Source organism: Pimephales promelas, chromosome 16, assembly GCF_988280905.1.
Source record: "Pimephales promelas chromosome 16, fPimPro1.hap1.1, whole genome shotgun sequence".
NCBI lineage: Eukaryota > Metazoa > Chordata > Actinopteri > Cypriniformes > Leuciscidae > Pimephales > Pimephales promelas.
This window is the reverse complement of record NC_142784.1, coordinates 11,188,483-11,200,896: the sequence shown is the minus strand read 5'-3', so window position 1 is coordinate 11,200,896 and position 12,414 is coordinate 11,188,483. Positions and strand designations below refer to the sequence as shown.

Genomic DNA, 12,414 nt, shown 5'->3' with positions numbered 1-12,414 from the left:
TCCTATTCATTTCCTATGGGTCGGTCATTTTTGACCGAAGTCCACGAGTGTGACTATTTTTTTTACGACCACTTAGCATACTCGGATCATGACTTCAATTTTCACATCACATACCAAATGCCAAAAAAGTCACCAAGTATCATAACCTTCCAATGAAGCTGTGATTTTTAATAATTTAAAACAGCAAATTATTCGGTCAGAAGTGACTGAGGACCATCAGATAATCAGTGGTTGAAATTGGACTGGTTGTTGACCACATTTTGCATTTTTATTCCCTGTAGTCAATAATATTATCCCTTAAAGGACAACTCCGGCGCATGAACCTTTGGTCTAATTACACATTGGTACATAGTCAACCGTTCCCTGAGATTTGTTTCCATGGTAATCGAATGTAAAGAGTTTTATCTCTAAAAACTGTTTCACTTATAACGCTAGTATATGGGGCATAGAGTGATAAAAATATAATTGCTAGTTTATACCACTAACAAGGCTCAAAATAGCCCCACACTAACACAGTAACATAATGAGGGTCCATACATGCAAACCGAAGCATTGAGAACGTTGTGGTGTACAGACCGTTTAATAAGAAGATACTTTATAAAGACAGTCCACTTTGTGTATACAGAGAGAAGCCATCTTTGGAAAACAGTCTCGAGCAGTCGAACCACGAACGCCGAGCCAAGTGCGTTGGTGAGATGTGAACAAGCCAGAACTTGGCTCGGCGTTCGTGGTTCGACTGCTCGATCATATTATTTTAGTTAAAACTCATAAATAACTACAAATAAGTAATGTTAGGGAAATCTGTTAATGTTTTGTTGCGCGTTTCTGAAATAAAAAAGATTAAAAAAATATCGGCCGATATATCGGATTTTGAAACCAACAAATATTTGAATCGGTATCGGCCTTCAAAATCCTTTATCGGCCGAGCTTTAGCCTCCACTCACTCACATCAGCTCAGAGATCCACTGGTTGACGATCACACGTTGATCTGATTGGTTACAAGGTAGTGTGTGACCTCAGAAAAAGCAGCGATTTCAAACCGTGTTTTTGAGACTGTCTTTGGTTCACGGCAGTTTTGAGGAGAAAATACTCAGCAATGGTGTTGACTCTCTAAATCCATTTTAAAAACACCACATAGACACATATATATATATATATATATATATATATATATATATATATATATATGTATATACTGTATATATATATATATATATACTGTATATTAGGGCTGTGCAAAAGTTAAATGCGATTAATCGCATCCAAAATAAAAGTCTGTGTTTACATAATATATTTGTGTGCGCTGTATATAACATTTTAAAGTTGATTTTTACCACAGGGGGACTTTAATATATAATATAACCAATCCATTTAGTGAGCATAATCATTAATTTGACTGATTCCTGTCCCTATTTTTGTCATTTTGTTGAAGCTTTGCTACGTAGACATGTGCTAATGCTCCTAATGCTTTGAACTTTTTTCTTTTTTTTCCCTTTAAAATCCAAGCAAATTCTTGTTTTCCATGATGCGACTGCAGACAGTTAACGTCAAATAAAATGCAAGAGTTAATCCGATGGGGAAATCAGACATTTCTGTTTTGACCATGTCACCAACCACGTACACACTCATTTACACACCGAGACCCACTGTGACGCTGATTATAGAGCAGCGAAGGCTTACGTGTGCCGTAATTACTTCCAGCAAGCACTTGCTGATTATGTGAGTTAGCCTGTTCATGGAGTGAAAACAGCTGCGAACTGTGAGCTAATATAAGAGTGACACATGATGTAGAAACAAGAACCATTAAACCGCCCCGTGTTTGTGCATCTGATATCCCATATTAAAAACAATTCGGCTGTAATCCAATGTTTGGTAGATCAGTTTTCTGATCGTCAGGTGGAACGTGATTGTCCTCGGCTATTGGGAATGTTAGGATGAGCCACTCGTGGATCTGGATTGATTATTCATGTCTGTTTTTGGTCAGGTTGAGCGTGTTCCTCCATTACGCTACAATCCAGGTGCTTAAGACTCAATTTGATCTCTTCATTGTGTTTCTCTGGTGTGGCTTGTACAAGTAATAGTGCTGCTGTTTCCACGAAAGACAACATTGGAGAAACGTGTGGAAAATGTGTGACTTGAATAGTGATCTGAATGTTTAAACTCAATGGCCATTCTTAAAAACACAGGAGGAAATAGTGTGTTATGAAGGTTGCAGAACTTCAGAAATGTCATACAATGACAAATACAAATCTATGGCTTGGGATTTCAGGTAATATTTAAAACAACATTGTTTTTTGCAGTCTTTGTCCACTTTTTTATTCTTATTTTTTTATTGGCATTGCCAAGATTAGATTATTCATCTACTGATATATGTCCTTTCCTATAGCTCAAAAAGCATAGCATGGTGCTCTCAACACAAGGTCATGGGTTTTATTCCCTGGGAATACAAGAACCGATGAAATGTATACGTGTACCTTGAATGCAATGCGAATGAAATTCCCGTAGGATATAAGCATCTGCTAAACGCATAAATATAAATATTTCATGTTTTTGATTGATGTTCTACTATGACTTTTTCTTCAATAATACCTTGAAAGAGACCGTGATAAATGATGGCAAAGCTTTAACTCTTTAAAGCACTTTCTCTTTAAGAGTGCATGTTGGAGTCATTTTCTGCATGCTATAGGTAGGAACTTTATTCCTAAATATTTGTATTTATAAAAAAAAATTGTATTCTTCAATTAAAAAAAAATTCTTGTTTTTTCTTGTTTTGTTTAGTGGTGTTTTTGTTTGGCTTTTTTGTTTTGTTTAGTGGTGTTTTTGTTTGGCTTTTTTTGTTTTGTTTAGTGGTGTTTTTGTTTTGTTTTTTGTTTTGTTTAGTGGTGTTTTTGTTTTGTTTTTTTGTTTTGTTTAGTGGTGTTTTTGTTTTGCTTTTTTGTTTTGTTTAGTGGTGTTTGTTTTACGTTTTTGTTTTGTTTAGTCGTGTTTTTGTTTTGCTTTTTTGTTTTGTTTAGTGGTGTTTGTTTTGCTTTTTTGCTTTGTTTAGTTTAGTTTGTTTTGCTTTTTTGTTTTTGTTTAGTGGTGTATTTGTTTTGCTTTTTTGTTTTGTGTAGTGGTGTATTTGTTTAGCGTTTTTGTTTTGTTTAGTGGTGTTTTTGTTTAGCGTTTTTGTTTTGTTTAGTGGTGTTTGTCATACTTTTTTGTTTTGTTTAGTGGTGTTTGTTTTGCTTTTTTGTTTTGTTTAGTGGTGTATTTGTTTAGCGTTTTTGTTTAGTGGTGTTTTTGTTTTGCGTTTTTGTTTTCTTTAGTGGTGTTTTTGTTTCGCTTTTTTGTTTTGTTTAGTGGTGTTTGTTTTGCTTTTTTGTTTTGTTTAGTGGTGTTTTTTTGTTTAGTGGTGTTTTGCTTTTCTGTTTTGTTTAGTGGTGTTTTTTTGTTTTGCTTTTTTGTTTTAGTGGTTTTTTTGTTTTGCTTTTCTGATTTTTTTATAGTGGTATTTTTTTTTATACTGTTTGTTTCGCTTTTTTGTTTAGTTTAGTGGTGTTTGTTTTGCTTTTTTGTTTTGTTTTGTGGTGTTTTGTTTTGCTTTTTTGCTTTTGTTTAGTGATGTTTTTGTTTTGCTGTTTTGTTTAGTGGTGTTTTTTTGTTTTGTTTAGTGTTGTTTTTTGCTTTGTGTTTTTGTTTTGTTTAGTATTTTTTGTTTTGCTTTTTTGTTTTGTTTAGTGGTGTATTTTTTTTGCTTTTTTGTTTGTTTAGTGGTGTTTTTGTTTTTGTTTTTTTTTTTTTTGTTTAGTGGTGTTTTTTTCTGGTGTTTTGCTTTTCTGATTTTTTTTATAGTGGTATTTTTGATTCGCTTTTTTGTTTAGTTTTTTTGTTTTGTTTAGTGGTGTTTTTGTTTTGCTTTTTAATGGTTTTTATTTAATTAGTTTCTTTTCTTTTTTTTAAATTAAATGAGTTTGTTTTGTTTATATTTTGTTATGTCATCCATGAATGTTTTTGCCTACAGAATGGTGTAGTTAGAGTGTCTACTAGCAAGTTAACTTGACCATGCCAGCCAAAACATTGACCCATTTAGTCTGTAGTTGTAGTGCCGAGGACTTTTACCTTTTACCTGTGACTGGCGACTCTAGCCTGGAGAGGCGGAGCTAGAAACCTTTGCTCTAAAGAGAGGGAAGAGAACGAAAAACAAATACAAGCACGTTCCCGTTCTTCGTGGAGGACTGTTATTTTCTGTTTCTTTGCCCTTTTACCATGAGCGAAGGAAGTGCACCTGCACAGCAGGACGGAGGTCTGTGTTTACTGTGTTTGTCGTTTTGCATTTGTGTGTGTGTTTGCTGTTCTTTGCATCATCCAGCTCTAACAAGCTCTCCGAGTCTTTTCTGAAAGTGAAAGTGTCAGATTGCAAAGGAAGGCATGAAAGAGGCGATCTGTAACAGGCTTTGCTGAGTCACAGTTATTCTCGAAACAAACACTCCAGTGCTAAAACTTCCACGGACTCTGGTGTTTATCGGTGTGTTTCTTTACCCAGCTGAGTAAATTCCAGGAATCATTTGCATTGGCGTAGTAAATAAGCTTATCGATGTTTTGCCAAAAACTGAACTCTTTGGAAAGTGACCCGCACACATCTGTAAATATGACAGATTTTCCGACCTGCTTAGAATGAAAAATTTTAATCGAACTTCAAATACAGTCATTTACTCAAAGGAAAGCAAGGAAAAGTCTTGTTTGTCTCTTATGGTCACCATGGCTGCATTAATTTGATCAGACATCAATAAAAACAAAGCTGTGAAATATTATTACAATTTAAAATAAGTTTTTTTTCTTTCCATTTGGTTATATTTTAAAATGTGATTGCAAAGCTGAATTGCTTGAACTCTGACTTTATGAATTTGCTCATGATGTTTCCTCCCCAGGTCCTGCTCAGGTTCCCATGATGTCCCCAAACGGTTCAGTGCCTCAAATCTATGTGCCTCCTGGATACGTTCAACAGGTGAGTCATTACAGGGCTACTTATTTAATTATTTTTATAGGTTGAGTTTTTATTTGGGTTTGGTAAAAAGGATACAATTTTCAGTTTAATTTACATCTCTATGGTCCTTTTCCAAACATGTTATTAAGCAAAATGATACTGCCACACAATAATTATTTTCCCAAAAAAATCTGAATGGTGTATATTTCAGCAAAGATGGCAAAACATTTAGCTTAGCGTCTCTACTCATTATGGCTAGGAGAGATAATGAGCCAATCAGGAGAGAGGGAGATTTGAAGATAGATTGTAGAAAGAGAAATGGCTGAGAGACATTACAAAAGAGAAAAGGTCAGAGGACTATCACTGGAAAAAGAAGCATTATGATCAAGCAAGAGCTTTAGCACCCGCATTAATATTAGAGAAACTTTCCAGCACTGGAGTGTCATTGTTTTTCTGGAGCTGCTGGTGACTAACAACCAACTCTTGCTCTTGAGTACTGTGATAATTTTTTTTGTTCTTCCTTGTCATCCATTCGTCATCTCTGCTTTAGCTGAAGCGGAGCAAAAGACTGCTTCATGAAAATTCGATAGAGACTCCCACTCTTGCATTGCGTGCATTTTAGGGTTGGAGCAACGAAGGGAGGGGGTGTTTTTGTTTTGGTTCATTTCAAATATCAACAGTGTTTTCTCAGAAATCACTTACTGCGCCTTTAAATCAAGCAGTTTACACTATTAAATCTAAAAAACTGTCAGTCACGTTCAATTAGAATTACGATTTCTACTATAAAGCGGCTATTTGCGTCTGTCCTCGATGGACTGAACAGAATAAATGAACCAGAGAAGGTTTTCAGAGCCACACCCAGCTATTACATCATCACCTCAGGCCAATGGTAGTTCAGAGGTGTTTACCAGCTTTTCCCTGGAAAGTTCACTTTGTTTCAAACTCCAGATACAAACTCCAAACTAATTTCATTTAGTTCAAAATGAAGTCACACCAGTTCGTATCAGGGTCTTAACTTCTCTTTCTTTCTGTGTAGATCATTGAGGAGAATGGAGTGAGGCGGGTGTTGGTCTTACCTCAGACGGAGTTTCATCCGGGGGGCCATTCCCCGCTTCACCACCCGCCCCCCCCACCGCCCCACGCCCACCTGCAGGCCTTCATTCCGCACCCGCACATCATGCACGCTCCCCCTCACCTGTACTCAGGCATGGCTGGAGGAACTGGGGATATGAACCCCCAGTACATCTCCCAGTATCACCCAGCACACACCACCATCTACCCAGACCAGGGTCAGTACACACACACACACACACGCGCTTCACCAAAAAATGCTGCACCACTGCTGACTCTGCTGACAGCGCTTTGAAAAAAACATAATACTATATTTTAGCTGAGTTATGAACTCTGAGAGAGAAAGACTGGAAGCCTTTAAAATAGTCAACTCAACAAAAACAAAATCCTGTTGGAAAAACTTACCAGAGACTCGGGTTGTCACTTGACAAAAATTTCAGTATATGCAATACGCTATTAAACACAACCCTTTTTAATGTTTAAACATTAGTAATTTTATTACATTTAAAAGCAATAATTTGATTTGTCTATTGATAAATATGTTAATAATAATAATAATAATAATACATAATAAAAAAGCTTAAATCATTGTCGTCTTGTTTTTTCCTTTAAATACTGCGTGTGTTTTTCAAGTAAACAGTCAGCAATAAAGAGAAAAGTAATAAACAGTATTGTTTTATTAATATTAATGGAATTAAAAGTGTTGTTGCTGTTGCTTTAAACTAAAGGGGTTTAACTGTTACAGCTGAAAGAAAACATTAGATGCTTAATTCTTAAAGGAAAATTAGAAACTTTGCTTTAAGTTTGAACTGAAATAAAAATATATTCAAGTTAAATAAAAAAAATTAATAATAATATAAAATTATAATAATTTAATAATTCAAATAAAATAGTATTATACAAAATATATACATTTGAAATTTTGCTTTGGTAACTATCTGAAATAAATATTTTAAGTTTGAACTAAAATAAAAATATGTTCAAGTTAATTAAAACAATTAATAGTAATAATATACAATATAATAATTTAATAATTGAAATTAGGGCTGTTAAATGAAAAGTTTGTGTTTACATAATATATGTGGGTGCACTTTGTATAATTTTATTTATATATATACACACACATGCATGTATATTTAAGAAAATGATTTATTTATAAAGATTTATAAATTATATTATTTATAAATTATATTATTTATATTTATTATTCTAATTATATATTAATCTATTTACAGTATATACATGAAAATATTTCTTAAAAATATTTACAAGCATGTGTGTGTGTGTATATATATATATATATAAATTTTACATTTTGCTAGGGTAACTATCTGAAATAATATAAATATAATATTTTAAATTTTAACTGAAATAAAAATATATATTTAAGTTAAATAAAAAGTTAATAAAATACAATGATTTAATAATTCAAATATAATAGTATTACACAAAATATGTTTAAGTTTCAAAAAATTAAATACAAATTTAAATTTACCAAGAATATACAAATATGAATGAATATTATAATAGTATATAAAATATACTAAAATAACAATAGGCATAACAAACTATTATTGTTTTTACATATATTTATTAACTACAGACCGTTATTCCTTAAAGAAACCTTTGAATATTTAGGATAAAACAACAACATTTAGTTAAGTAATTTCCAAAGAGAGACGCCACAGCAGGATTATCAACTGTCATTGATTTTCAATAATTCCGTTATGCATTATTCCTAACATGTCCCTCTGTTTTCCAATTTCCTCAGAAACTCACCCCCAACACGGACGCGCGGCATTTGCTCACAGAGATGAAAGGGCTAGCAAAACCTATGAGCGTCTGCAAAAGAAACTGAAGGAGAGGCAAGGGTTGGGCGGAGGGGGAGGTGGAGGCGTGGCCCCCTCCAAAGACAGTCCCCCTCCATCCCCGCAGAAGAGCCGCGGGACGCCGCCCTCAGGGGGAGATCTGCAGAACGGGCTGGGGGGTAAGGGCGCAGAGGAGCAGGCACAGCCCAGCGCTGCTGTCGCCGGCCTGGGCAAGAGCCCAGGAAGAGGGAAGGAGGCAGAGTCTGGAGGTAGAATACACTGTAGGGTTCCTGGAACCATTGCAACAAAGCAGTAAGGCACGGGATGCTGTGTGTAACACTGTTTTTAACACAGTTAAAGTGCGGCGTTTGACACAATGTGAAGCGTTGTTACCCGTGTTAACTCCATGGAAATGTTACCCGCTGCCTCCTGTAGCTTTACTGCTTTTATAGAACAGTAGAATCAGCAATATGAGGCATCAATGATAACAAAATAGTTACATTTAGTAATACTAAACTAATGGGGTCCAAAAACCTGAGACAACGAGTGGGCTTTATTTATTTATTTATTTATTGTTTTGTTTTTGTTGTTTTTTGGTGTGTTCTGTTTTTGTTTTGTTTCTGTTGTTTTGTTTTTGTTGTTTTTTTGGTCTGTTCGGTTTTTGTTTTGTTGTTTTTGTTTGTATGTTTTTGTATTATTAATATTGTGTTGTTGTTTTTTTTTTATTATTGTTTTTTTTTTAGTTGTTGTCTTTTGCTTTGTTTTTTCCCCTCCTTTTTGTTTATATATTTTTTTTATATTATTTTTATAAAAAAAATAGAAAAAATACTTTTTAAATTATATTAATAGTATTAAAAGTATAAAAAGTACTGTACCTGAAAACAATGATGTAATGAAAGTTAAACGATAATCCGTTCATGTGATCACGCTCATTGATTTGTTAACATTTTAATAGTGAACAATTCTAATTAAATTCTACTACTTTCTTTTACTTCACGGTTGTTTAAATCCAAACTTTACGTATTTTCAGGTTTAAATGAGATGATTCCCAGTTTTTCGGTATTGTCTCAGACTTTTGAACCCGGCTGCAGTTCATTAGGCTAATAGTGAGAGATAGTGTATACTGTACATATGCAGTGCATTAATAAGTTTGCAGCTGTTTTGTATGGGCTTTGTCTTATCCAATCAGATTTCAGCACCATAATCGTTTTAGGAATTAGACTTTAATTCAAATCTACATTTAATTCAAGATAAACTTACTTAAAATGACCAGGGAATTACATGTTTACTGTTTGGCTCTCCCTCGATTAATAACCAACTGGAGTTACTCATGCATGCGGTCACTGAGGGAGGTTTATTAGGAAGTGGTTATTAGCATTAACAGACATTAATGTCCCATTGAGTCATCTTTTTCCTTGGACTATCATATCTCAGGGTCCAGGCTGAAGTCCGTCCAGGGGCCCATCGGGGGGTGTAACGGGGCCCTGCTCTCATTATCTCCCTCAGCTTTAGGCTGCTGCAGATAACATTAGCTGTAATTACTCCTGCACTGACTCAGTCATTTATCAGTGCTAACTAACTCCAGCCTGAAGCAACTGTCTCTGCCGCAGCTACTGTACGCAGACTAAACTTAGCTGGTGTATCTATTAAATTAATCCATTCATGGAAAATAAGTAAAAGCCATTTTAGTGTGAAGCCCTGTTCTCTTTTATAACGGATTTGTTGTCTTATTTTGCAGAACTGGACGAAGCAGCAAAGGCTCTTCAGGAATGCTTAAACTCCATCTGCAAACCAGTGGTAAGGAGATGGTTTTATTTGTGTGTTACGTATTTTCAAAATTTTCTGTATTTTAATTGCTTTAATACTAACTAACACACACATGAATATTACGTTACGTTAATTCAGGGCCCCAGCAGACTAATATTTGTTCTACTGATGGTGGTGCCAGCCCCTGATTTGGTAGCGCTTCAATAGTTTCTTACTGAACTGACCGACAGCTTCAGTTATTATGAAATTAACAGTCTTTACTTGCTTTCTATGTAATTCAGTCACAATTTGGACAAGGTTTTGTTTTTCATTAGATTGTAATTTTTCCTACTTTTTTTCCTACATCTCTGCAAAAATTGATTTCTTGATGATTTGATATTTTATAAATGACTTTGATATTTTATGAATTTTATAACTTCATAACATAAAACATTTGTCTATTTCTGCCACAATACCATGGTTACTGTTAGCATTGCTATATAAAATCCATGGTGAATTTTGGTGATTTGTTGACTAAAAAGCCTTTTATAACTTGGTTCATTGCACAATGTTTCTCCAGGTTTCCGCGTCAAAACCTGAGCTTGCATTGCGTTGCCGTTTATTATAATTTTTTGCTGTTCCTAAGGCAGCTCTTTTCAGAAATAATAATAAAAAGGCATTGTTGAGCAGTTCAACCACAGAGGATGGGCAGATTCAAACAGACCAAATGTTTCCTTTAAAGCTCAATGTTTCATTTTTCTTTTTTTTTAGAATCTAGCCATGCTTTTAGATAATATATAAATTAAATGCAAATGCGAAATCTTATTTTTCATCCATATTTATTCAAAATGTGATGTGTAACATTAGAATGAACCTCATTGGTTCTTGTGAAGCTCAAACGTGATGCGTAACACGAGAACGAACCTCATTGGTTCTTGTGAAGCTCAAACAGGATGCGCAACACGAGAATGAACCTAATTGGTTCTTGTGAAGTTCAAACGTGATGCGTAACACGAGAATGAACCTCATTGGTTCTTGTGAAGCTCAAACATGATGCGTAACACGAGAATGAACCTCATTGGTTCTTGTGAAGCTCAACATGATGCGTAACATGAGAATGAACCTTATTGGTTCTTGTGAAGATCAAACGTGATGTGTAACACAAGAATGAACCTCATTGTTTCTTGTGAAGATCAAACGTGATTCATAACACAAGAACAAACCTCATTGGTTCTTATGAAGCTCAAACGTGATGCGTAACATAAGAACGAACCTCATTGGTTCTTTTGAAGCTCAAACGTGATGCGTAACACGAGAACTAACCTCATTGGTTCTTGTTAAGCTTAAACGTGATGCGTAACATGAGAATGAACCTCATTGGTTCTTGTGAAGCTCAAACGTGACGTTTAACACGAGAATGAACCTCATTGGTTCTTGTGAAGCTCAAATGTGATGCGTAACATGAGAACGAACCTCATTGGTTCTTGTGAAGATCAAACGTGATGTGTAACACAAGAATGAACCTCATTGGTTCTTGTGAAGATCAAACGTGATGCATAACACAAGAACGAACCTCATTGGTTCTTTTGAAGCTCAAACGTGATGCGTAACATAAGAACGAACCTCATTGGTTCTTGTGAAGCTAAAACGTGATGCGTAACATGAGAACGAACCTCATTGGTTCTCGCTTGTGTAGCGAACAAACTTGATCTTCCATTTACCAAATTTTCAATTTGGTAAGTGATTTATATATGAATCAAAGCCTAAATTAAATCTATTAATTATATAAAGCGATCAAGACTTGGATTGAACCGTTCAATTAATTTGAACTCTTTATGAACATTTTGAAGAGTTTCGGGTGAAAAGATTTCCAACAGAGGGGCAGTAATCACTCGGGTTTGGTTAAATATCTACATTTATGCTTCAAAGATGGAATGAGGGTGAGATAATGATGACCGACTCTTCGTTTTTGGGGGAACCATCACATTATTTAGCCAGCCTGGCCAATACATCAGTCCATCACTGATGTAAATGCACAGATATGGCACACACTTCCAAAAGTGTGAAATTGGAAGGCCTTTATGCTACATTTGACACTCTTCTCTCTGAGTAACCAGCTTTTGAAGGACTGTACGACTGCTTGCTGCGTCAACAGATTTCTTAATGACAGTCATTTCCACAGTCTCAAAAACTCTACATCCATGCATGATTACAGTCCCCACAAGAAGACAGTAATGGCTCTCCGTAATGGGTCATTAATGCTGGATTTGATTTGATTCATCGAGGAAGCTAAATGGCTGTCTTGTCTCTGGTGGTGTGCTGGGCTCTGGTTTATTGGTGTTTTCATGAAACAGTGAGTTCAGTTTTGCCGACACTGCTATAATCACTATAATAATGATCCGGTGCCTTTTTCATTAGACATTTAAACTTGTTTTTTTTTCTCTTGAGATATGAATAAACAATAGGGGCGCTACGAATATGTTTTAAAAAGGCCATTTAAGCATGCTGTTCAAGCTAATTTTTGTACAGTGCGTCCTCAAACTAGTGTCACCCCCATTGGCATGCACATGATACAGAGCAAGAGAAATAGCTTTAGTTTCATTGTTTGTGTTAATTTTTTTGTTTTTAAAGCTGCAGCATCCTAAACCTTCACCATTGTCCAGAACTGTTTTCTTAATTTGAAATTGGAATAAAACAATTTTAAACTCATAAATAAATGTTTTATTTTAGTAGCTATGTTTTTTTAAATATGAAATTCAATGACGCATTTTAAAGGTTTTGAACCCCTTCAATGCATATAAATGTTTCAGACAATATGGCCGA

At 34.9% G+C, this 12,414-nt stretch overlaps 1 protein-coding gene across 5 annotated transcripts in view; it reads left to right on the top strand.

Moving 5' to 3' along the window:
* fndc3a (fibronectin type III domain containing 3A) overlaps positions 1–12,414 on the top strand; it is a 107,816-nt gene that overhangs the window by 60,790 nt on the left and 34,612 nt on the right. For 3 of the 5 annotated variants that reach the window (XM_039660051.2, XM_039660055.2, XM_039660052.2), the window contains 4 exons: positions 4,911–4,987; positions 6,003–6,255; positions 7,809–8,114; positions 9,584–9,642. In XM_039660051.2, coding sequence (XP_039515985.2) covers positions 4,911–4,987; positions 6,003–6,255; positions 7,809–8,114; positions 9,584–9,642 — 695 coding nt within the window. Of the gene's footprint in view, positions 1–4,177; positions 4,286–4,910; positions 4,988–6,002; positions 6,256–7,808; positions 8,115–9,583; positions 9,643–12,414 lie in introns of those variants that run through there. The other 2 variants (XM_039660056.2, XM_039660054.2) reach the window with 2 other exon arrangements.